Raw genomic sequence first — 27263 nt, 5'->3', positions numbered from 1 at the left:
TTTAAACTATGTTTTACATTACCTCGTGGGTCAAAAAAAATCAATCAAAAAGAAAAGCATAAAATATTTTAAAGTAAATAATAAAAATATGACATAACAATACTTGCAGGTGGACACAAAATCTATACTTAAAGAATATTATATGTATAGCTTAAAGGATATTAATGTGAAGCCTTAAACAAAAGTACTTTTTAAAAGAAAAGTTGAAAATCCAAGATACAAACTTCCATCTCAAAAAACTAAAAAATAATTCATAAGTTATAGCCAAAGAGTATAAGAGGTAATAATAAAGATGAAAGCAGGAATTCATGAAATGAAAAATAAACGTATAATACAAAAAATTAACCAAGTAAAAGATTACAGAGACTACAAAAATTTATAAGACCTTGACAATATTGCATCAAAATAAATGAGAACTACCAGGACAATAAATAGAAATGTGCCACTATCAGGAATAAAAAACACAGACCAGACCACACCACCTAAAAACATTTTAAATATCATAAGAGAATATGAGGAAAGCCTTACACGGAAATTTAGATGAAATGGACAAATTCCTAAAAAAACATAATTTATTAAAACACACACAAAAATAGGAAATCTGAATATATACACTATTAAAACAACTGAAGCCAGGTAGGGTGGCTCACGCCTGTAAACCCAACACTTTTGGGAGGCCAAGGCAGCAGGATCCTTGAGGCCAGGAGTTCAAGATCAGCCTGGGTAACAAAGTGAGATCTCATCTTTACAAAAGTAAAGTAAATAAATAAATAAACAAGCAAACAATTGAATCCATATTTTAAAACCTTCCAAGAACAAAATTTCCAGGCCCAAATGGCTTCACCAATGAATTTTTCCCAATGAATTTTTCTAGACATTTAAAGAATAATTCTAATTTCACAAAACTCTTCCAGGGAATAGAGAAACAGGGAATACTTCCTGATTCATTTTATAAGATCAACATATCCTTGAGGCCAAAACGTGGCAAGGGTACCACAGCAAAAGGAAATTACAGGTTAATCTCTCTCATGGACAAAGATAATCCTCAAGAAAATATTAGCAAGTCAAATCCAGCAATATATAAAAAGGTATCACAACCAAGTTGTTTGTTCTCAAAATGCAAAGTTGGTTTAACACTCAAGAATCATTGAAATTCACCATATTAACAGAATAAAATACAGTAATCATATGATCCATATAAAACAGAAAAATATTTGATAAAACCGAGAACTGATTCATGATAAAACTTAGCACAGTAGGAATAGAAGGTAACTTAGTTAATCTAATTTTTAAGTGTCCATATAAATCCCACATCAAATGTTGTACTTAATGGTGAAAATGTGATAGCTTTCCCCTAAGATCAATAACAAGATAAGAATACTCACCATCACTGCTTCTATTCAACATTGTAAGAGAGATCCTAGTTAGTGCAATAAGACAAAGGAGAAAAAGTATAAGGATTGGAAAGAAGAAATAAAACTGTCATTATTTACAGAAAAATAAACTGTCTAAATAGTAAACCTCTCAAAATCTAAAAACTATTTAAATTAAGTGAATTTAGCAAGGTCACTGAAATAAGGTAACATATAAAATCAATTCTATTTAATTTCTTCTTCTTCTCATTGAGATGGAGTCTTGCTCTGTCAACCAGGCTGGAGTGTGCACTGGTATGATCTTGGCTCACTGCAACCTCCACCTCCCAGGTTCAAGCAATCCTCCCGCCTCGGCCTCCCAAGTAGCTAGGATTACAGGCGTACACCATCACGCCCAGCTAATTTTTTTTTTTTTTTTTTTTTTTTTTTGTATTTTTAGTAAAGACACAGTTTCACCATGTTGGCCAGGCTTGTCTCAAACTCCTTAACTCAAGTGTTCCACCCGTCTCTGCCTCCCAAAGTGCAGGGATTACAGGCATGAGCCAACGCACCCGACCTAATCAATTCTATTTCTGTATCCCAGGAATAAACAATCAGAAAATGAAATTGTAAAGTGCCACAGAGAGTCAAATATCATATGATTTCACTTGTATGTGGAATCTAAAAAAGTCAAACTTATAGAATTAGAGAATCAAAAGGTGGTTATCAGAGGCTGGGAGGTGGGGTCATGGGCAGGGAAAGGGGCAATGCTGATCAACAGGCACAAAGTTACAGTTAGAAGAATAAGTTTCGGTGTCATATTGCACAGCACTGTGACTAGACTTAATAATAATGTGTTGAGCCGGCCGTGGTGGCTCACGCCTGTAATCTCAGCACTTTGGAAGGCCAAGGTGGGCAGATCACCTGAGGTCAGGAGTTCAAGACCAGCCTGGCCAACATGGTGAAACCCTGTCTTAAAAAAAAAATTAATAATAATAATAATAATAATGTATTGTATATTTCAAAATTACTAAGAGGACTTTAAATGTTCTCATCACAAAGAAATGATAAATATTTGAGGTGATAAATATGCTAATTGTCCTGATTTGATCATTCCACAATGTATTATATTATAACCCTGTATCAAAACATTACATTGTACTCCATAAATATATACAGTTATTGTCAAGCCAAAACTAAAACTAAAAAAGAAAATGTTTTTTAAGTTGATAAAATAATAAAAAACAAGGTCAAAACTTCAGACTGGTGGTGTCCTCAACGGTTATGCTAGGAAGATTATCCTGCTGAGAGAATATAAATAAAATGTTTTTAAAAAAAATTGTCAGGTGAGGTGGCTCACTCCTGTAATCCCAGCACTTTGGGAGGCCAAGGATGGGGGATCGCTTGAGGTCAGGAGTTGGTTACCAGCATGGCCAACATAGTGAAACCCTGTCTCTACTAAAAACACAAAAATTAGCTGGGTGTAGTGGCGTGCACCTATGATCCCAACTACTTGGGAGGCTGAGGCAGGAGAATCACTTAAACCTGTGAGGTGGGGGTTGCAATGAGCCAAGATGGCACCACTGTACTCCAGCCTGAGTGACAAAGCAAGACTCCATCTCAAAAATAATAATAATAAAAAAATGTAAGTGACAGTTACAGTAGCATAAAAATAATCAATGACCAATGACATCACTTTTACAGTAGCATAAAAATAATCAATGACCAGTGACACCACTTTTTAGATTTATAACCCTTATAACCCAGTATATCTGCCCTTTAAAGAGGGTAGTTTACACTCAGTTCAATCCCGTTGTTGCAGACTACTCTAATCTTTATTAAAGAAGCCAGAAATACTTTATTGAACTTATAATGTCCAAAAGTTTTAATGTTGGCTCAAATTATTTTAAAACATTAAGGGGTCAAAATAAAGTTATTTTGTAAACTCTAAGTAACACAAATATATATATATATATATATATATATATAAACATTTTCTATTTTCTTGTTTAGCATCTCAAAATGAAATTATAAGATAAAATAACCTACCTAACACAAAATTAAACTATGTATGTAAATATATAGACACATATATATTTCAACTGTAATGTAAAAGAGGAGTGATAAAGTAACATTTATTACGATAAAGTAACATTTATTTCAATATGCAAATGCTCAGAACAAGACTATATTAGAAAACATAATTAAGTAGGTAGCTACGTGCACCTGTATATACATTGAATGATTCAGGTGTGTTGTATTGGTGTCTCAAACACAAGTGGCGTTGCTTTCGGTAAGTGATTTCCTGAACAAAATTCAGTATAATCTTCCTTAGATCTACACAGCGTTTTTAATCCTGAAAGTTTCAGTGTATATGTGAAACCAATTTATGTTCTAAGCCCAGAAAATTATAGACGGTTTTCACCTACACCTTCAGCAAAACATTTGAAAATTGCACAGGACATGGGCTAATTCATCATTGAATGGAACAGTCCAAAATACCAGAGGGCACTAGCATTTCTAGTTTCTGCCGATGAATGCTACTAGCGCCCCTCAATCAGGTGACCATCAAAAAACACACCTCAAAATTTCCAATGTGTCCCCCAAAAAGCAATACCATACCCACTGATTACCACTGGCACAGACCAGTCTCTAATCCTATCTTAACCACATGCTACCCCTGAAGCTCTGAGAAGTCACTCATTCATTTACAGATCACCCAGCTACAGTATCATTTCACCAACTCACCCAGTTATAAGCAGCAGTGACAAAAATCCTTCAAAGAATTTAAAGTATCAAAGTAGTCATGATGTTTAAGAAAAATCACAATTTTTAAAAAATTTCTTTACACTTACATTGAATTGCAGATTGGAGGAAAAACACCACACTATTTTTTAACATTTAGAGCCTAAAAGTCTGAATCTGACCCTGCTCAAACTCCCAGTCAGATTTTATAATAACTTCCAGTGACAAGTCGTCTCAGGAACCACTGGCATAGACAATTTGGAAAAAAAAAACCAGGGTCTTGCTCTGTCGCCTAGGCTGGAGTGCAGCCTCGCTATCTCAACTCACTGCAACCTCTGCCTCCCGGGTTCAAGCGATTCTCCTGCCTCAGCCTCCCAAGTAGCTGGGATTACAGGCGCCTGCCACACCCAGCTCATTTTTGTATTTTTAGTAGAGAGGGGGGTTTCGTCATGTTGGCCAGTCTGGTCTTGAACTCCTGACCTCAAGTGATTCACCCACCTCAGCTTCCCAAAGTGCTAGGATTACAGGCGTGAGCCACTGCACCTAGCCATGACAACTTTTAAATCCTAGTTTTACCACATTAAAATGTTATGTGTAACTTTGTTTGCTAAACAAATGCCATGTTTGCCAAACAAATGCCATGTTTGCCATTTTTAAATAAAATCTAGAAAAATAACAGAAAAATTGAAATGAGAACTATTTTCTTTGACATCTTATAGACAAAAAAGCAAAATCACCCAAATTTTCAGTCTGCATTTTTATTTTTTTGTACCTCTGCTTCTAAGACCTTGCTGCATAACATACTCAAAGAACGTAATAAAAAGAAAATTTGGAGCTGAAGTTGAAGAGTTAAAATATCTGTTTTCCAAATAAAAGCAACCTAAAAACTTAGTCGAAAGCCATCATTTTCTAAGGTTCACATTTCCCTTTTTATAAGAGGTAAGTTAATTCTAGAAATGTTGACAATTTTATTAAAAACTGTAATTTTACAGAATACAGGGCTACTTATTTTCAAGTACCTGCCTAGTATGTGAATGGTTTTGGAGATTTAAAAAAGACCTGGTTTTGAATCCTGGCTCTGCCATTAACTAGCTATGTATCCCTGTACAAAATTCTTAATCCATTTCTTCAAAATAAAATACCACCTACCTTATAATGTTATGACAATATGCAAAGCACCTCCAAAGAGCTTTTCACATAATAGTTGTTCATTAAATAGGAGCTATGATTGTTATTATTGTAATTAGCTGTCCTGTTTGCCAATATCTACTTATTACTCAACTATTTTCTTTTTAGTTGCCTTATAATAAATTTCTTTTTTCTGGCTTGCAAAACATTTTGAGATATGATGAATCAATGTTACACAATGTCTTTCGTATTTAAAATCCTCACTGAATTGTCTTAAGATGAACTAAAAAGATGGAAAAGGCAGGCAGGCAGTTCTTAAGCCACAAGTTAACATTTACTGAAACAGTCACGTGATGGTAGCTTATAAAAATTCACTTTCTGAACTTCCAACATCCTGGTGATTTCTTTGCCCCAACAACCTCTTAAAATTTTACCTGATTCTCTTTTTCAGTCTTTACAAAGAGAGTTGACTTCCAAACAATTCATAATATTTTAATAGTTTTTCTGTGGTCCTTTTCAACACAGACTCTGATTTTTAGTGCTTTTATGTCTCGTATTCAGGACACCATCTGGAACTTTGGGACCCAGGAATGGTTCTCACTGGCTGCTATGGTCACACCTACACACACACACACACACACACACACACACACACCCCACCTCACACCATACATTCATCTGGTGTCTGTCAACACATACTCATCTCCCAGCAGCCCTAAAGGGATACTTTGCTTTCAAAGAAATAGGCTTGGAGCCGGGCGCAGTGGCTCACGCCTGTAATCCCAGCACTTTGGGAGGCTGAGGTGGGCAGATCACCTGAGGTCAGGAGTTAGAGACCAGCCTGACCAATGTGGTGAAACCCCATCTTTTAAAAAAAAAAAAAAAAAAAAAAAGAAATAGGCTTGGAAAAGACCTGGGGGACCTTGGAAATAAAGTAATTCATAATGTACTTGGAGTCTTAGAACGCTTTAAAAATCTGAGGAAAACAATTGACTTTCTCTCCCCCCCCACCACGTATATATATATGCATATAAAACTGCATTTCACGGACTCCTTGAAAACCATTAATGAGCTATGATTTACTTCAGTGTTCCTCAAACTTCTTTGACTGAAACTCACAGGGGGGAAAAAAAAAGATGCGATGTCAGAATTCAGCCTATACACACATGCATAAAAATAAATATCTAAAACAGAAGTTTCAGGAAACAGTAGTTACCCCTGCTATGTGCAATGATTTCTGACAGTTTCTATTTCATCGACCTAAAATGTTACCTAAGACTCACCAAATTGCTTTCCCACCACCCACAATCTGAAAAACAGGAATCTAGTCTAATAGCTTTCCATTTTAGAGATAAAGAAACTGAGACCCAAAGAAATAGGGTCCTGTCCTAGCTCACTAATGAGTTACGACTGAACAAGCCAAAATCTACCAATCTTGATTCCCAACCCAAAGCTCTTTACAATACAAAGTAAAACAAAATTCTAAATTCCAGCCGGGGGCAGTGGCTCACGCCCGTAATTACAGCACTTTGAGAGGCTGAGGTGGGGGGATCACCTGAGGTCAGAAGTTCGGACCGGCTTGGCCAACATGATGAAACCCATCTCTACTAAAAATACAAACATTAGCTGGGCGTGGTGGCAGGTGCCTGTAATCTCAGCTACTGGGGAGGCTGAGGCAGGAGAATCGCTTGAACCCAGGAGGCGGAGGTTGCAGTGAGCTGAGATCACGCCACTGCACTCCAGCCTGGGCGACAGAGCAAGACTCCGTCTCAAAAAAAAAAAGCAAAGTAAGAAAAAAGAAAAGAAAAAAAATTCTAAATACCAACTCTCCTTAAAAAAAAAGGCTGGGGATCTGAGCTTAAAACACACTGATACACTGAGAAACCAGAAGTGTTTCCATTTCAAACAATGTTGAATATTAACCTTAACCTGAGCCTCCAATTCAGGCAGCATTTTTTTCCAACTCATGTCCATGGCCTAGCATGACTTGGCAAATAAGCAATTTTTTTTTTTCTCTTCAGAAACCCTTTCTGCAACCACTGAAAACACAGGAAAAACCAACATTCTTTTAATTTTAAAATACTTTGATTTCACACACAGGTAACACCTGCCCGTAAGATGCTGGCTTAGAAACAGGAGTGAACAGGTCCTCTTCCCACTTACTAGGCCCATGCATAGCTATTTTCTTCCCCACTAAGGCTGCTTCATTAAAATTTAAACGTCAAAACCACATAGATCAATACGTGGATGTGAATGATCCAGAGCCTATGAGATGTTAATACAAACACCACCAGCTACCTGGCCCTTTTGAAAGCCTCAATTATAGAAAGTGGAATTGTTTAAGAGCCTTCATTACAGTTTCGTATATTAAAATACCATTCATTCCCATCAGGTTGTGAGTGGGGTTTTTTTCCTTGTTTTTCTAATGTTGAATATGTGTACATCACTGCCCATCACCAGGTGGGAATCCTTTAACAAGTCCGAGGGTGGCAGACTCCCGAGGACTGGAGCGGGCCAAGCCCCACGGCGCTGCCCGCAGGAAGGTTTGGGGCCTGCACTGTTGCACCGATCACCCAAAGAACTTAGCTCCGGCTCGGGGAGGGTCGCCGCGCGAAACCTGCCCCCGGGGCTGCGTGCCAGCCTCCACCTGCGCAACGAAGCCCCCGAGCCCAAAGGGAAAGCGCCATGGCCTCCTTAAAACACAGCGCACTCGAAGCGCAGACTGCTACGCAGCGGCTAGCACGGAAAGGGGTGGAAAGAAAGGAGGGCCGGCGAACCCTAAAATTAGCGCTCCGGAAGCAGGGGCCGGGCACCGCCGCGCGGAGACAGCGTCCTCCGCCCGGCTCTCCCCCAGGCGCGTGGCCCCTCTGCGCCCTTCCCGGGCACGCGGACCAGAAGCAAGACCAGCGCAGTAGGAAGGAAGGGCTCCCCCCGGAAACGGGATCGGGGAACACGTGTAGCCTCAGGAGACCTAGGGGTCCGTCGCTCCTCCCCCAACTGCGGCAGAACATTTAAGGAGCCTCAGAATTTAAAATCCCAGAATCCTCCAGAATGCTTGTTGTTGAACTTAAAATGTGGTTGGCTCATTTTCGGTGAGCCCTTTCCTTTTCTGAGTTTTCATTTAAATCCGTTTCTCTCTTTCCCCCATTCCCCCAGCAGAATTTATAGTGTTGGGAGGTGAGGGGGGTAAGGAGTGGAGGCTGACGAAGTAGGGTACTTTATTTACACCCCAACATTTCTCTGCAAGATAAACAGTTTTGAAGGTCAGCGACGGCTCCCCATGGAGAGCTCCTAAAAAGATTAATATTCATTAAAGGATTCTCCGTCAGCGTTTGCCTTGAGAACCCAAACTGTTTTAAGTCCCAAGTATTTCAGATATTCCAATTCTAATAATGCATTGAAAACCTATATATTCATTATTAGCTATTGTGAGCACCCCCCCAAAATAAAATTATCAAAAATCTGGGAGCTATTCTAAGGAAATCTGTGAAAGCTGTGTTACTCAGCCAAGATTAAATGAAGAAGGCAAAAACAGAGTTATATTTAGGACTACAAAAATGGAAAACTGAATGACACAATATTTGGAAACTAGAAGCTAGTCATTTTTTAAAGTCATCATATTTATTATATAACTAGAATGTTAATATAGGCACGGTAATTTTAAGCTAGCCATTAATACAAACTAAATACGTCTGTGGCGTGACATCGCATCCCTAGCATCTTTTAGCCTTTAGCCCTCTCTTAGCCGTCTTTCTGCAGTTCAACCCTTACCTTTATTTTCAGAATCTTTCATTCTCTGCTTCCTCCCTCTGCTGCAAATGAGCAGGAAAGTCCGGCTGATTCTGCAACCCTGACTTTTGATTTGTCATTCACAGTCAGCGGTCTCGGGGGCGAAGTCTCTCAACGGAGGAGCACTCGGGCTATGATAATTGCATGCAAGTCGGTGTGCGGGGTTATAATTTTGCTTATGCTGGAGCGGAAAGGATGGGGATGAAGGCAGACGTAAACACAAATTCCAAAACATGGCATGGAACCGGATCTGGAGCCGAGGCTTGCCTTTCCTTCCCTCAGGATAGGGAACCAACTGTTTAGCGCCTCCTCATCTCTGTGCCATGCACCAGGTTTATTTTCAGATGGTAACTCAGCTTTGGAGGAGGATTAAGAGCCCTATACTTTCATTCATTCATTCAACAAACATTTATTTATCTCTCTGTGGAATAGGCTGTATGCTAAGTACTGGGGATACAACAGTGCAGCCCTCAGTCCTCAAGCTGTTCACAGGCTGTTACAGTACAGAGGCATACAGGGCAACATAATGGCCTGTGTCTGCTGCATGGACACAGGTTATTGAAGCCATTTCACCCAGGCCTAAGTTGATACTCCAGGAGGCTTTAGTGACTGGTTCTAAGCCACTGAGTGGCAGATGAGGAATAGGTACGAGGATGCCAAACCATAAGACCCCTCTGTTGGAGAGCAAGAAGGACACAAGTAAATCTTTCAGTCATTCAATTCAAACTTACTTTGAATCATTCCACTCAGGTTCATTTATTCATTCCTTCAATCATTTATTCAACACGTGTTTTTTTGTGCCAGGCATTATTCCATCTGTTAGGATTTCAGGTCCCTGCCTTCTTGGCTATTGCACTCTGGTGGGAGGATTCAGATAGGTAATACAGACATATAATAAATGGCAATAAATGTTGTGAAGAGAAATGAAACATGGTAATGAGGTAACAGGGGTGCCATTTTAGGTAGCGTGGCCAAGGGAGGTGCCATTTAATCTGTTTTATGGACACTGGGTAAGAGTCATCACAGTCTACAAAACAGCTTCACTCAGAAATTGTTTTTTAAGTTCTGAGCCCTCCCAATCTCCTCTGCTTCATGCATACTCACTGATGGATGTTGTTTATTGCCCATTACAGAGATTGGTAAACCGGTATCCAGAAAGACTAACTGGCTCAAATACAAGACCTAACTAAATTGGAAGAGAAACAGAAAGGAGTATATCTTCCTGTTACTCTCATCCTCAGAAATTACTGAGTTAAATGCAGTACTGACATTAAAACTTTGCTGGACTAGGCATTAAGAGGGTTGAAGACTGTCTCTACCATCTCTAACATTTATTAACTGAGTAGTGTAGGGCAAATGACATAACCTCTCTGGCATCAGTTTTCTCATCTCTAAAGTGGGAATAATCATAGCTGCCCTACTATATGTACTGGGTTTTTCAGAAGATCAAAAGGGAACAGAATTTTGTAAACAAAACACTAAATGTAGGGTATAATTACCAACTGCTTGGGCACATTTAAAAGGACTAATTGTCAGTGTTCACCTGTTCATTACTGCAGCCCAAGAGTCAAATGTAACTATAATGTGAGAGCTTTCATGACTACTAGGGGGCCTTGAGCTGACTTCTCGTTGCCACAACTGGAAGACTCCCTGAAAGCTTTGGGAAATGTTATTTGTTTTCAGTTCCCATCTTTCCTTGGTGGTGGATAATATCCGCTGTATTTGACAACTTAAGACCAATAGGGAAAATCTCCCTTCATTACAACTCCTTACCGACCACTAAATGAGCCATTGGCTAAACCACATCAGAGAAACTGGCATCTTTATCTCCAAGGAACAAGTCCAGGATAGCCAAAATGTGCCCAAGAGGAGCACTTTGGGAGGCTGAAAAAGTGAGGGAGTAGGTGGTGAGAAGCCACCATACATGCACTCTTTCATTCAATAATATTCATGGTGCCAGGCACTGCTGGGAACACCAGGAATGACACAGTGCTGTCCTTGGGAGCCTGTGGTCTCAAGTTGAGAGGCTTCCACTAGATAAACCAATTTACCAAAGTAGGCAAAGAAATGCCAAGGCCTAGGTTTGAATAGTAGGGCATGAGCTCTAAAACAGAAGAGGACTGGGAGAGGTTTTGACGCCTGCAATCCCAGCACATTAGGAGGCCAAGGCAGTAGGATCACTTGAGGCCAGGAGTTCAATACCAGCCTGGTCAACATAGTGAGACCCTGTCTCTACACACACAAAAATTTTTTTTAATTAGCTGGCATGGTGGGATGAGCCTGTGGTCCAGCTACTTAGGAGGCTGAGATGGGAGGATGCTTGAGTCTGGGAGGTCAAGGCTGTAGTGAGCCATGGGCAATAGAGCAAGAAAGACCCTGGGTGACAGACCAAGACCCTGTCTCAAAAAATAAATAAAGCAGAAGAGAATGGATTCAAATATGTGCCCTGCCATGTACCCGCCCCTAGAATATAAGCTGGGACAAGCTGTTGCACCTCTCTTAGGTTTCCATTTCCTGACCTATAGGATGGAGGTAATAATAGTACCCACCTCCCACAGCTGGGTGAGGCTCAAACAAGTTAATACGTTTAAGGTGCATAGCACAAAGCTCAACACATCAAGTAATGGTTCCATAAATGCTGTAAGATGAATAGTATTACCTTGTAATTGGATCAAGTTTACTCCCCTAAGCTTCAGTTTCCTCATAAAATATGGAAAGTAATAACTAGTTTGTAGAATTATTGTGAGAATTATATATGAAGAAGAATATAAAGTCCTTGGCATAAAGGAATAGCCAATTGCCAACCAGCCTCACTCCAGGCCTTTTTTAAAATGTTTTTTGTTTTTAGTTTGTGTGAGTACATAGTAGGTGTATATATTTATGAGGTACATGAGAAATTTTGATACAGGCATGCAATGTGTAATAATCACATCATGGAATATGGGATCTCCATCCCCTCAAGCATTTATCCTTTGTGTTACAAACAATCCAATTATACTCTTTTAATTATTTTAACATGTGCCATTAAATTATTATTGACTCTAGTCACCTTGTCATGTTATCAAATACTAGGTCTTATTCATTTTTTCTAACTATTCCAGGCCCTTTTTAATCAAGCAGTCTCCCCAGACCAAAATAAAAAAAATAAAAAAAAAGGCCAATGCTAGGAGTAGAAGAGAAGTGGAAGAGAAGGAAGACAGCCATTTATATTACAAAAAGAAGTAATCCACTTATATTACAAGTAGCCATTTATATTACAGAAAGAAGTAATCCACTTATATTACAAGTAGCCATTTATATTACAAAAAGAAGTAATCATGCTTTCAAAAGTGTAGTCATTTCTAGGGGTATCTACATTGTACCCAACATTGCACCCAACATTGCATTTTGAAAAGTTTCAAACATGCCAAAAAGTTGAAAGAATTGTACAGCGAGTCCCATATCCAAGTACATTTGGGTATATTTGCTTCATCACATGTGTCTCTTTCTCTGTCCAACTTTAATTGATCTTTTTTCTCCTTAAGCTGAAAGAGGTTTGAAGGCCTCATTAAATAAAAAGAGCCTTTACTTTCCCACCTGACACAATTTTTCCAGAAGCCACAGGCCTCCTGATTCTGTGGCCATTCCAAGCAGGGCCGGGTAAACTCTCAGAAGTCTTATCCTGCTACACAGTAAATCTTGAGGCCACACCCAGTTAAGGGACAAGGATGGAGTCTAGAGCTTTCCTCCACAAGGCAATGTCTCTGTCAGACCCCAAGCTTCAGATAAATTGGTATCGAGGATGATTATAAACAGCCGCAAATGGACAGATGCACTATCTCAAAAACTGGGTTTAGGAAAAGCTTCAGGCAGGTTCCACTGGCCACTAAGTCCTGTGACAACCCTGCACATCCTTGTCTTGTTAGATGCCACTCTGAGTCACTAAACCAGTGACTCATAATCAGCAAGCAAGGCCATCTTGAGAGCTAAACTGAAGAGAATTTTCAAGAACAACAAGTGAAACTCTGAATTGAAAGGGAATAAGGCTTTTTATTGTCCTAGCAAAACAAAAATGAAAGGAAAAAGAACACTGCTGTCATACTGTGGGTTAAACTTTCCCAGCTGCAAAATTTTACTCTGAGGAAAAACTGGGCACCAAACAAAGGCAAACAAACCGGAAAAAAAGCTTTTACATTCCCTTGGAACTTTTGAGGCATTTTAATTCTTGATTAGTTGATAGGTAAGCAGAGACTCAGAACATATGTCCCAAACTAGGCAGATCGAATGATCTTTCAATGACTTGTCTAGAGCTTCTGCTAGCTTAATCATTCATTCCAAAAGAGTGGCTTCACCTGCAACACCACACTCTGTCTTCCTGCATCCAGCCAAGCCTCTGCCTGGCTTGCTCAGAGCACCCAAATGGCCAGAAAAGAGGTGATATGGAAAGAGAAAATGTGCTTACTGCGGGGAGTGGGTAGATGTTTAGGATTAGGGCTAACCACAGAAGAGGGCAGTGTGGCTTACACGGAGTATCTACTATATGCCAGGCTATTTTCTTGTCATCATGATCATCCATTTTTTGAGAACTTATTATTTGGCAAGCATCATCTTTAATGCAAGGACTCACAGCAGACCGCCTGGGTTTGAATCCCAGCTTACTGGTTGTATAACTTTGGAAATATTAACCTCTCTCTGCTTCAGTTTTTCTTATGTGTAAAATGAAAGCTGTAACAGACTTATTGAAAGAATAAATAAAATCAAACACTTTTTTTTTTTGAGACAGAGTCTTGCTTCTTGTCACCCAGGCTGGAGTGCAATGGTACGATCTCGGCTCACTGCAACCTCCGCCTCCCTGGTTCAAGCGATTCTCCTGCCTCAGCCTCCCAAGTAACTGGGATTACAGGTGCACACCACCACACCCAGCTAATTTTTTGTATTTTTAGTAGAGACAAGGTTTCGCCATGTTGGCCAGGCTGGTCTCAACTCCTGACCTCAGGTGATCCTTCCGCCTTGGCCTCCCAAAGTGCTGGGATTACAGGCGTGAGCCACCACGCCTGGCCACAATCACTCTCTAAGACGGTGGCTGGCACCCAGTGTAATGAAAGCAATGCACACAGCGTTAACTCTTGCCACTCCTGTTTTGTTAGATGACAAAAATGAGGCAGAGAGGCAAGGAGACTTGCCAAAGGAGACACATAGCTAAACACAGCAGAGTCCAGAATCACCATGTCATTTATTTCTCACACAGTCCTGTGGGGGAAGTGGGGAAGAAAGGAGAGTAGCTGCATCTGCAACACTACACTCGGTCTTCCTTTTATTGGTGAAAGTTTGGAAACCCAAAATGGCCTAGTAATTTACACATCATAAGTTGGTGAGTAGGAGAGTTGAGATTTAAACCCACATTTGCTGGCTGTAAAACCCTTGCTTATCCTACTAGGTCAGTGGTTCTCAACCTTTAGCATGTGTCAGAATTACTGCAGAGTTTATTAAAACAGATTTCCAGGCTCCAGCCTCCAATCCCTCCCCATCCTCCCACCCCTGTTTCTGCTTTGGTAGCTCTGAGACGTGGGGCAGCAGCAGGAGGGTGGGGGTGGGGGTGGCTAGAATTTGCATTTCTAACAAGGTCCTGGGTGATGATGTTGATGCTACTGGTCTCATGCTGATGGTCTGGAGATCATGCTTGGAGAACCACGGCTCTCTATAGTCATGCACCTGTATGCAGAACAGGTGGTAGAAGGACCAGAGTCACAGATGCCAAGTTGTGGGTCACTGAGGTTTTCCCACTCTGACAAAGTGCTGATTACTTCCCAGAGTCTGGCTAACAAACCTTGTATTTACACAACCCTTTCATTTTTATGATCTCATTTGATCTCTCTAATATTCTTAGGAAAAGGCTAAGTAGGGATCATTACCTCCATCCAATGTGGCATGCTTTTAGGGACATATGGCTAGACAATGGCAGTGAGAGAAGAAACCACTGATCAACGTGACAGAAATTCTGTCCTCTCCTCCAAGTAACTTGTTCTGGAAAATACTATCTACTGATGGAGACTGACTCTAGTTCCAACCTGTGTCTTCCCAGAGAATACCACAGCTCAGGAAAGGGCTCCTCACCTACCACAGGGTTTAGAGGAGGGAATTTCTGGTGGGAGGAACTCAAGGCCAGTTATCTACCATAATTTTAAGACTAGAGAAATCTACTGCTCATAAAATGCTTTTGTCATTTGCTCCCTTTTCTGTAACCTACAAACTTTGCTATTTGAGTAAAATATGATTCTCTGGAAAGAATGGAAGCATTTAGAGGGTTAATTTCAACTCAGCACAGCTTATTCATATTCCCATTTAGAAATCCTGGCATGATTAAGTATGTTTTTAAAAGCTGTTTAGACATTAAACCAATAAATAATTCATATCCAGAATATTTAAAGAATTCCTAAAGTGGAGAAGAAAAAAAAACAAAAACCACCACGTTAAAGAAATGAGAAAGACATCAGTAGGCCTTTCACAAAGCTTCACACAAGAATGGCCAATATTCATGTGAAAAGATACTAGGTTTCATTATTTGTCAAGAAAATTCGATATAAAACAATATGGAATACCATTTCACACCCATCAAATTAGCAAGCATTTAAAAGTCTGATCATATTCAGTAAGGAATCAGTTCTATTGGCAGAAACTGAATTAGCACAAATATACAAAGGTCAGCTTGGCAATGTCTCTCAAAATCAAATATTTATATGTATACTTTGATGCAGTAATTGCCCTTTTAGGTATTTATGTTATACTTATAGTGACAAATGTTCAGAGTGTAAATTTCAGAGTCATTCTCTTTGGAAACATACATGAATGGAAGGAGTCTTTCATTCCAGACATATTTATTGAATGTCTGCTATGTTCAGGACACAGTGTTAGGATGAAAAGATGCCAGGAGTCCCTAGATGTTCCTTCTCCCCTGCAGCCTCCTGATGAAAAAGAAGAACGTGGCAGAAAGAAGGATGCTGCTGCGGAAGACCTTCTGGTTGATCCAGAAGGGTTAACTGCCCCAAAGAAGCCTTAGTTGTGGTTGCCTCCCAGAGGGCATTGAAATTTTAACCATATTTTGAATGTGATCATACAGTTGAAAATCTAGACTAAGCATTAATCTAGACTAATAGTAGTCTAGACTATTATGAAATCTAGATGATTGTCAGTATATACTAACAATAGTATACTAATAGTAGCCTACAATTTCAGCCATATTAATATTATGGTTATGGTTTTCTAATAATTTCTAGACTTTTCTAGGTTTTCTAGACTATTTTCTAAGAATAGTCTAGATTTTCAACCATATTAATATTAGGTTTTGTTTTATTAATATTAATATATAATATTAAACCTATTAATATAAATAATCAGTCCTTTGTGAACCTCTATGTACCAGAAACATATTTAATCATCACAGTAACATGACATAAGAATTGTCATCCCCATTTTTCAGATAATATATAACCCTGTTTTTGAAAGACTAAGGACCTTGTCTAATATCACACAGCTTATTAACGTGCCATTTATTAGTGGCAGATTCAAATCATAGCCTGTCTGACATCAAAGCATATGATTCTAGATGCCCAAAGTGATGTTGATATCACCATAAGAAATTCAGGTTAACTTTTAAAAATCAAATAAAATTGAGTATAGATTTCTTTTACTGCATAATATTTATTCACTACTTCTCCCTTCCATGAGTATAGCTATTGAAACATGTTTTTTTCATGTGTGGAGGAAGATGTCACAGAAAGGATGCTGTACAGGTAGGCAGGCCTGAGTCGGCCACTCACGAGTCACATGACATCCAGCGTATCACTTAGTGTTTCTTGCTTCACCTTCTCTTATGTATAAAATGGGGGAGGCTGGGCATGGTGGCTCATGCCTGTAATCCCAACACTTTGAGAGGCCAAGGCAGGCGAATCATGAGGTCAAGAGATCGAGACCATCCTGGCCAACATGGTGAAACCTCGTCTCTACTAAAAATACAAAAATTAGCCGGGTGTGGTGGCATGTCCCTGCAGTTTCAGTTACTTGGGAGGCTGAGGCAGGAGAATTGCTTTAACCCGAGAGGCAGAGAGGTTGCCGTAAGCTGAGATTGCAGCAGTGCACACCAGCCTGGCAAAAGAGCAAGACTCTGTCTCAAAAAAAAAAGAAAGAAATAACATCTGCCCCTTCTTCCAGGGGTATTGTCAAGATCTAAACAAAATCCTGTAGTTGAACTATTCTATAAGACATAAAGTATCAAGGAGGCCAGGCACGGTGGCTCATGCCTGTAATCCCAGCACACTGGGAGGCCAAGGCAGGCGGATCACAAGGTCAGGAGTTCAAGACCAGACTGGCTAAAATGGTGAAACCCCCTCTCTACTAAAAAATACAAAAATTATCTGGGCATGGTGGCTTGTGCCTGTATTCCCAGCTACTTGGGAGGCTGAGATAGGAGAATGGCTTGAACTGAGACCTGGGAGGCGGAGGTTGCAGTGAGCCAAGATTGCACCAGTGCACTCCAGCCTGTTGCAGAGCAAGACTCCATCTCAAAAAAAAAAAAAAAAAGAGGTAAAGTATCATGTAACATTAGATATTATAATGGCTTTATCCCCAAGATTTACGGGGGAAGGGAAGATAAATAACAGAGGAAGGTAATGAGGAGGCAAGATCCTATCTAAGAAAAAAGAGGTGTGAGATGGTGATGAGCTCTGGGAAGCTGTGAGTAAACTCTAGATCAGGCACAGAGAAGCAGCGATGGTTGTGTATGCACTACAGATCTGATTTTAAAATTATAAAACTAATTCAGGAACAGAAAACCAAATACTACTTGTTCTCACTTACAAGTGGGAGCTGAACAATGAGAACACATGGACACAGGTAGGGGAACAACACACACTGGGGCCCGTGGTGGTGAGGGCAGGGGAGAGAGAGTATCAGGAAAAATAGCTAATGCATGAAGGGCTTAATAACTAAGTGATGGTTTGAGAGGTGCAGCAAACCACCATGGCACACCTTTACTTATGAACATCCTGCACATGTATCCCTGAACTTTAAATTAAAGATTTTAAAAATTAAAATTAAAATTATAAAACTAGAACACTTATTCTAACCCAAGTTACTACATTGGCAATATTCATTTATTCCTTTTCTGTAAGCATTCATATAACATCTGGAATACCACTATACATGTAATTATCACTCAAGGAATACTTGTTGCAATCATCGATCGCATTCAAGCTCATGAAAAGAAGTGGTCAGCGTTCAGCCCTATTAAGTTTCAGCAATAGTTCTGTTTGTTTGTTTGTTTGAGACAGAATCTCACTCTGTGGCCCAGGCTAGAGTGCAGTGGTGCATTCCAGACTCACGACAGCCTCTGCCTCCTGGGTTCAAGCAATTCTCCTGCCTCAGCCTCCTGAGTAGCTCGGACTACAGGTGTACCCAATGCCACCACACCCAGTTAATTTTTGTTTTTTTAGTAAAGATGGGGTTTCACCATGTTGACCAGGCTGGTCTCCAACTCCTGACCTTAAGTGATCTGCCCGCCTCAGCCTCCCAAAGTGCTGGGATTATAGGCGTGAGCCACTGCGCCCTGCCTCAGCAATAGTTATTGATGGATGTAGGAATTTAATTGGTGCGCTGACTTAAAAAAAAATAGAAACACATACTCGGAAGCCAGCGAGATGACAAGGACAAGCTGCAGAGTCTCCCTAACTACCACCAATAGAAAAGCTTGTTTCTAATGCAATAAATAAACATTTCAAAGATAATTATTGCTGGTCATTTTCAATTTTATTTTTATAATGCTTACTACATGCTAACACTTTATAATTACTAACTCATTTAATTCATTAATTAATTTCATCCTCAAAACACCCAGGGTGGGTGAGGGGGACTATATCGATGGCAGGGTCCTGGTGCAACCTGTCTCTGCCCTGCATCTGGTCGGCCATTTTAGAAATAAGGCATGTCAACCCCCCAGAAGAAGGATCCTCAGATGATGGGAACAGACAAAATGGACAAGACAAGACATATTCATAAGCAGTATCTACACAGTACAAAGCCCTGCACTAAGCCCAGTGGGGAATGCAAAGATGAAATGGATGAGAAAGTGGAATCCTAGAGATGAACAGTGACAAATGCTCTACAGGTGACGAAATGCTAAAGGAGGGGTTACAGGTGGCAGGAACCCCAGAGAAGATTTCAGGGAGGAGACTGCATTTGTGCTAGTCTTGGCAGGTGGGTAGGAATCTGGCAGGCTGAGATGCGGACATGGACATTGCAGTCAGAAAAAAGCCGTGAGCCAGCAGATCATGTCACATCCCTGCTTAGCACACTTCAGTGTTTTCCCAGCTCAGGTAGAATAAAATCCTAACTCCTCCTCATATTCTGCCCTGACCTCGATCCGGGCCCTGCATCCCTCACTTACCCCTTGCTCAGCTCAGGCACTCTGGGAACCTTTCCACTTGCTATCTATTACTCGGCTCCATGCTGGAGTAACTCCTAGCCAGGTCTCCGCTGACTTGCAATGCCTGGGAGAGGCCTCCCCAGTCCGCCTGCCACGGAAGCTCGGGCCCTCTGCCGTTTTTCCTCTCGCAGCAGTCTATTTGATTCCCTCCAACCACCCATGGCAGTATGTACCGGGCTTTCTCTGTTTTGCGTGTGTAATGTCTGTCTTCCTCTCTAGTAGTTCCACGAGCCGGTCGAGAAAAATTGTGGAATGAATGAATGGAGTGAGTCAGTGATTGGCTGTGAGTTGAGGCCCTGGCGAGGACAGGACGGAGTGTGCTGAAAAATAGTTTATCGTCCCGAGAGCTTTGGAGATCGCCGCAGGCAGGTAGAAAGGAGGCGGGGACAGGGAGCCTCTGGGTCGGATTCACTCCCCCAACGGGCACTGCAGTGCAGGCGCCAGGCCAGGGGCTGGGGGCTGGGGGCTGGGGACCGGGGGCATGCAAACCTGAGTAATGCTGTGTGGCCGCGCCACCCCGGCTTCCCTGCGTCCAGAGCCAAAGCAACGAGCAGGGGCTGGGGGAAAGGAGACTGCCGAGACCAGCCCCTGCGCTTCCCCAGCGGTCCCCGTGCCCGCGGCCGAGGGTCGAGTCGGGGGTCGCCCAGTCATCCAGGCTCCCGGGCCCGGGAATGCGACCAGAGAGACCACCGAGGGCCGCCCCACCGCCGCGGCGCCCCAGCCGGCGGGTTAACAGGTCCCAGCCGGCCGCGCCCACACTCACCCTGCGCCGCCTGGCGAGCCGATCGCGGCCTCCACAGCCGACGGGTCGCCTTCCACGGCCGCCGCGAGGAAAACAGCTTCCGGCTCTTCTGGCCTCCCTTCTCAGTGGCGCCCATCGGTGCTCTGCGCCCGCCCCCGCCGCCGCCGCCGCCCGAGCCGAACGCCACCGCTCGCCGCCGCCGCCGCGCGTCTGCCAGGTGCAGGGCTGCCGCCGGGAGACGCGCGCCGGGGGCGGAGCTCGAGGCGGGGGCCGTGGCTGGCGCCGACTGGGGAGGCAGCCCGGCCCGGCCCACTCGGCGGCGCCTGGCGTCCAGGGCATGCGGGTGAGCGCTGGCCCGCGCCCCTCACTCGGGAGGCACCGTTGGCACCCTTAATTAACACAGGAGTCCCTGGGGGCCGCGCAACCCATTGTATCTCCCTATTACAAACCATACACTCCACGCTCCGAGAGGGTAAGGCATCTGCCCAGAATCACACAGCGCTAAAGAAATTCCAGAGCCCTGGGCTCTGACGGTGTTTGCTCACACCGTGCTACCGCCTCAGAATGAAACAACATCACGTTAGAAAGTGGTTTTAATACTGACAGATATTCCTGTTTTCCTAATACCACAGATTGCGAATCGCACATGATTTTTTTGAGAACCTTTTCTATGTCCAGCCACTTTTACACACATGTCATAAAACCTCATTGCAACCCCATGGTGTGGGAGGCGTTTCCCGTTTTCAAGATGAGGAAATTGAAATGGCAGCTCTGAGGCTCTCCCACCTCATCCCCATGCCACCACTGGTCTGTCGAGATTTTGCTTGGAATTGGGAGAAACTGAGAGTAAGATCAAAACCAACGCCCGTGAACATGGCTTGGCTGCAATAATAATCGATAATATTTATAGAATGCTTTTTATATGCCAGATTTTACATACGTCATTTTGTTTAACTCTCCAGCAATACTCATGGGGCAGAAACAACCTCCAATCTCAACAGATGGGGAAACTGAGCATCAGAGAGTACAGGTAGGTATCTAAAACCTCAATAAAGGTTTTATGTTAGATCAAATTATGAAATTGCCATTTTTGTAGGCCCAAACAATATCAGACAAGAGCTTATATAGGTGACCAAAATTAAAATCACCAATGGAGACCGGGCAAGGTGGCTCACACCTATAATCCCAGAACGTTGGGAGGCCAAAGAGGTCGGATCTCTTGAGCCCAGGAGTTCAAAAGAAGTCTGCGTAACAAAGCGAAACCCCGACTCTACCAAAAATGTGTATGTATGTGTATATATATATTTATAAATATATAAATTGGCCAGGTGGGGCGGCACATGCCTGTAGTCCCAGCTACTCAGGAGACTGAGGTGGGAGGATCACCTCAGCGAATTGAGGCTGCAGTGAGCGGAGATGGCACCACTGCACTCCAGCCTGGGGGGCAGAGCCAGACTCTGTTTAAAAAAAAAAGAAAAATCACCAATGGAGACGGGTGAAAATCGAATGCCTGCAGATCTGATACGCTGAGAAAGACACATCATCTATGGAGTATTATGGCCAAAAAAATGCACAGCATGAAGCTAATCATGGGGAAACATGAGATAAACCCAAAATGAGGAATATACTATTAAAAGGAGCAGAGAAGTGCTATATTCTTCAAAAGTATCAATGCCGTTGTAAGGCCGGCTGCCTCGCTGAAGAGCCAAATGGACACACTTATCTCTCTGTGCTGGCTCCCCACACCTGCTCCTATCTGGTTTCTCCATGCAGGCTCCACACGCCCACTCCTGCATTCCTCACTCAACCCTTTCAAAATTTAAAAAGCCCGCGGAAGATTTGTCCAATGGCAGTTTAACATTAACTTCCCCAGCCAGTCAGCCTACCAATGAAACTGTCTGCTCTTTGTTTCCCTAACAATCAATCAAATCTCCTTACCAATGAAATTGTCTGCTCTTTGTTTCCCAATGACCAATCAACTACCTCCACTTCTTATAAAACCCCACGCCCTGAGAAGCCCATTGCGACTTCTCTGGCCCCTTCCTGGACCACAGAACCTCGCCCGGGAGCTGAATAAATTGGATTCTCATTTTTTCTCACTGGCCTCAGTTTCCTCATTTTAACTCGGCAATATACCTTACAGCCGTAAAATAAGAAGGAAAGCTATGGAGATGTTCTGGATTAAAGGTGACCGGACTGGGCGCGGCGGCTCGCGCCTGTAATCCCAGCACTTTGAAAGGTCGAGGGGGTGGATCACCTGAGCTCAGGAATTCGAGACCAGCCTGGCCAACATGGCAAAACCCCATCTCTATTCAAAAATACAAAAATTAGCTGACGCAGTGGCAGGCACCTATAATCCCAGCTATTCAGGAGGCTGAGGCAGGAGAATCGCTTGAACTAGGAAGTGGAGGTTGCAGTGAACTGATATTGCGCCATTGCACTCCAGCCTGCTAGAAGGAGCAAGACTCTGTCTCAAAAAAAGAAAAAAAAAGTGACCGAAGAGACATTGCAGCTAAATGCAATACCTGACTCTAGACTAGACAGTTTTGTACTTATTTTGTTTTTGTTTTTTAAGGCTCTAAAGCACATTACTGAGTTAATTTTACCAAAAAAAAAAAAAAAAAAATTAAATATAGGTAGCAGATTACAGAAAAATGTTTATCAATAAAAAACGTGCTGACGTTGATAACTACACTGTAATTGTGTAAGAAAATGTCCCTGTTTTTAAAAAATACACACTGAGGCCCCACACAGTGGTTCGGCCTGTAATCCCAGCACTTTGGGAGGCTGAGGTGGGCAGGTGGCTTGAGCTCAGGAATTCAAGACCAGCGTGGGCAATGTGGTGAAACCTTGTCTCTATATTTTAAAATTGAAAATTATTTTAAAAAATTAAAAGGAAAATATACACAGAGGTATTTAGGAATAAAGAGCCATGATGCATTTAACATGCCTTCAAGTGATTGAAGGGAAAAAAAAGTGTATGTGTATATATAAAATAAAATGAGAGGAATCACTCTACCCAAATTTGAAGGCTTCTATAAAGGTACAGTGTCAAAAACAGTGCAGTGTTGGCACAAGGATAGACACATACATCAATGGAACAGAATAAAGACCCAGAAATAGAATAGACCCACATAAATATGTCCAACTAATTTTTAACAAAGGATCAAAAGCAATTAAGTGGAAGAAATATGCTTTTTCAACAAATGATGCTGGAGCAATTGGACATCCATAGGCAAAAAAAAAAAAAAAGGAAAAGATCCATGACCCAAACTTTATATCTTATACAAAAATCAAATCAAAATGGATTCCAGACTTAAATGTAAAACTATAAAACTTTTAGAAAGGAATAGGAAAAAATTTTCTAATACCCAGAACTATACAAAGAGTTCTTTGGCTTGTTACCAAAAGCACAATAAGAGGAAAAATTGAAAAGTTGAACCTTATCAAAATTATCTTTGCTCTGTGAAAGACCCTATAAAGAAGATGAAAAAGCCATACAACCAACTGGGCAAAATACCTGAAATCACATACCTAATAAAGAAATATTTAAAATATGTAAAGAATTCTCAAAACCCAGCTTTAAAAAACAAACAAACCAGCGGGTACAGTGGCTCACGCCTGTAATCCCGGTACTTTGGGAGGCCGAAGCAGGTGGATCACCTGAGGTCAGGAGTTCAAGACAAACCTGACCAACATGATGAAATCCCATCTCTACTAAAAATACAAAATTAGCCAGGCATGGTGGCGCATGCCTGTAGTCCTAGCTATTTCAGAGGCTGAAGCAGGAGAATTGCTTGAACCCGGGAGGTAGAGGTTGCAGTGAGCCAAGATTGTGCTACTACACTCCAACCTGGGCAATATAGTGAGACTCTGTCTCAAGAAAAAAAAAAGTTAAGATGTGCACAAGATATGAACACATATTTCTCTGAGGCAGATATATAGATAACAAATAAACATATGAAAAGAAATCCAACATCATTAGCCATTAGGGAAATACAAATTACAACCACAATGAGATATCACTACACACCTAACAGAATGAGGATACAGCAGAGAAACTGAATCACTCCTATATCACTGACAGGAATGTAAACTGGTACAGCCACCCTGGAAGAGTTTAGCAGTTTCTTATAAAACTAAACACACAACTACCATACGATCCAGCGGTTGCACTATTGGGTACTTATCCCAGAAAAAAATGAAAACACACATAAACCTACAAAAAGAATGTTCACAGTAGCTTTATTTGGTAACAGCCCAAACCTGGAAAGAACCCAGGTATCTTTTAATGGGTCAATGGTTAAACAACCTGTGGTACATGCATACCATGGAATACTAGTGAGCAATAAAAAGTAACAAACTATTGACACATGTAACACTCTCAGTGAACAGCCAAGGAATTATAATAAGTGAAAAAAGCCAATCTCAAAAGGTTACATACTTTCATTTATATAACATTCTTAAAATGGCAAAATTATACAAATGGAGGACAAAACAGTAGTTGTCAGGGAGGAGCAGGGTGGATGTGGCTACAGAAGGGATTCTGTGGTGATGAAACTGTTCTGTATCTTTACTGTATCAATGTCAACATATTAGTTATTATATTAGATTGTAATTCTGCACAATATTTCTATTAGGAGAAAATGGGTAAAAGGGTACATGGGATCTCTCTATATTATCCCTTACAACTACATATCAATCTACAATTATCTCGAAACAAAACATTTAAATTTTTTTAGGTTGCATATCAGCAATTTCGTATAGTTCAATTAAATATTTAAAATTCAGCTGAGTCACAATTCAACCTAGGCTCATGATTTCACGACTATATTGAACTTCCTTACTCCCTCTTGCTCACTCAGTGAGGCCAAAGACCATCTGCTAAGTCTCAGGGTAGAGGTATGGAGGATTCAAAGAGGTTACAGTAGCTTGAAGGCCCAGGTCTGTTGGGAAGAGCTAAATTACTCTCCCAGTTCAGAGTGAAGCCCTTAGTGGTCTAGATAAGTAACACTCTATAATAAATTTTAGATGCAGTGTCTCATGCCTATAATCCCAGCACTTTGAGAGGCCAAGGTGGAAGGATTGCTTGAGCCCAGGAGTTCAAGACCCGCCTGGGCAACATAGTGAGCCCTTGCCGCTACAAAAAAAAAAAAAAAAAATCAAAAATTTAGCCCAGTGCAGTGGCATGCTTTTGTGTTCCCGGCTACTTGGGAGGATTGCTTGAGCCTGGGAGGTTGAGGCTGCAGGGAGCCATGATCATGGCACTGCTCTCCAGCCGGGGAGTTTTTGAGACAGAGCAAGACCCTGACTCAAAAAACAACAACATAAGACAGAGAAACAGAGAGAGAGAAAAAAAAACTGGGAAAACCCCCATTTTATTCTTTCTGTAATTCAGAAGAATAGGAAGCTGGCCCAGTGTGGTGGCTCACACCTATAATCCCAGCACTTTGGGAGACCAAGGCCGGCAGATTGTCTGAGGTCAGGAGTTTGAGACTAGCCTGGCCAGCATGGCAAAACCCCATCTCTATTAAAAAAAAAAAAAAATTAAGGGGCCATGGTGGTGAGCATCTGTAGTCCTGGCTACTCAGGTAGCTGAGACATGAGAATCACTTGATCCTAGAAGGGGGAGGTTGCAGTGAGCCCAGACTGCACCACTGCACTCCAGCTTGGGTGACAGAGCAAGATTCTGTCTCAAAAAAAGAAGAAGAAGAAGAAGAAGAAAAAGAACAGAAAGCTGTAAATATGAAATGAAGAAGAAAACTGGGAAGAAGGCAGAAATTGAGAGATGTCCTCTCTCTTCAGCAGCAATAAGCTGCTTTCTTCCACAGCAGCTCTCACTCTCCCTGGCATTCAGACTGAAGAAACAGGCCTTTAGAAGAAGTGATCTTAGCTGGGTGCGGTGGCTCACCTGTAATCCCAACAATTTGGGAGGCCGAGGCAGGCGGCTCACTTGAGATCAGGAATTTGAGATCAGCCTGGCCAATATGGTGAAAACCCCTCTCTACTAAAAGTACAAAAATTAGCCAGGCATGGTGGTACACGCCTGTAATCCCAGCTACTCAGGAGGCTGAGGCAGGAGAATTGCTTGAAGGCAGAGGCTGCAGTGAGTTAAGATCACACCACTGCACTCCAGCCTGGGCAACAGAGGGAGACCCTGTCTCAAAAAAAAAAAAAAAAAAAGTGATCTAATTAGCAAAGCTATTCAGGAATGGTGACCATGTGCCACCAAATAATGCCCTAAATGAGGATTGCCCTCTGTCCTGGGACTTTTTACCTGGCCTCAGGGTTAAGACACTTAGAAATCTAGGTCCTGGTTAACCAAACTATCTGTGAAAGACTAGTTATGTCCCTTCTCCTCCTAGCTTACTACTTGGCCACCAACACCACTACTCACTCCCATTAGTGGAGGGAACTTAACCAGATGACCAAGATATTCCCTTCCAGGGCCTCCCACCATCCTTCCCTGTGCGTCCTGACTCTCACTGACTGGTTTTGAAACAGTGCTAAGTGTTAATAGCCCCATTGGGAGTGGCTTAGAGACTCACCTTTTATTCCACTGTCCTGGCACATCCAGCAGATTGGAACAGCTCCTCGGAGAGGCTCCCTTGCTCACTGCTTAGACTTCACCGGTCAGACAAAGATGCAAGGAACATTCTTTGGCTTGCCCTTTTAGTCCAAACATCACATGATTTTACGGCACTCTTCCAACTGGAGCTGAAGAAAGACCAGAAGTCTCTGACTCCCACAGTCACTGTTCGCTCCAGGCAGATCCAGTGGCAGGCTTCACAGTCCCTGGAGTCCATGGGAAAAGAATGTGGTCTGAGAGAAGATCTTCCACCAAGTGGAAACACCCAAGTGCCTGAGGCGCATTCATGAGCATGAGGAACATGGAATTTCTTTTCAAATGTCAAAAATGCAAACGAAGTAAGCCTACTTATTAGTACATCTGGCTCACTGGGCGTGGAGAAAAACAAAAAGGGAAAAAAAGTCCTGAATTCCATGCATGTCATTGTGTTTACAAAGCTAGGTCAAGAAATATGAATATGAC

General features: G+C 41.8%; 1 protein-coding gene across 8 annotated transcripts in view; it reads right to left on the bottom strand.

Annotated features, from left to right (window-relative positions):
- DNAJC6 (DnaJ heat shock protein family (Hsp40) member C6) overlaps nt 1-20263 on the bottom strand; it is a 169468-nt gene extending 149205 nt beyond the window's left edge. For 2 of the 8 annotated variants that reach the window (XM_012442725.3, XM_012442723.3), the window contains exons 1-2: nt 8997-9211; nt 1386-1420 (exon numbers count right to left, since the gene is read on the bottom strand). Coding sequence is in view for 2 of the 8 variants with exons in the window: in XM_012442723.3 (XP_012298146.1) it covers nt 1386-1407 (22 nt within the window). In the remaining 6 variants the exon portion in view is untranslated. Of the gene's footprint in view, nt 1-1385; nt 1421-8996; nt 9212-20233 lie in introns of those variants that run through there. The other 6 variants (XM_064372445.1, XM_012442724.2, XM_021667684.2 and 3 more) reach the window with 4 other exon arrangements.
- Nucleotides 20264-27263: the final 7000 nt, after the last annotated feature.

This window comes from Aotus nancymaae, unplaced genomic scaffold, assembly GCF_030222135.1.
Source record: "Aotus nancymaae isolate 86718 unplaced genomic scaffold, 86718_ANA_hifiasm-v0.15.2.pri h1tg000007l, whole genome shotgun sequence".
NCBI lineage: Eukaryota > Metazoa > Chordata > Mammalia > Primates > Aotidae > Aotus > Aotus nancymaae.
Note: the sequence above shows the minus strand (reverse complement) of the source record. Positions and strands in the feature narration are given on the sequence as shown.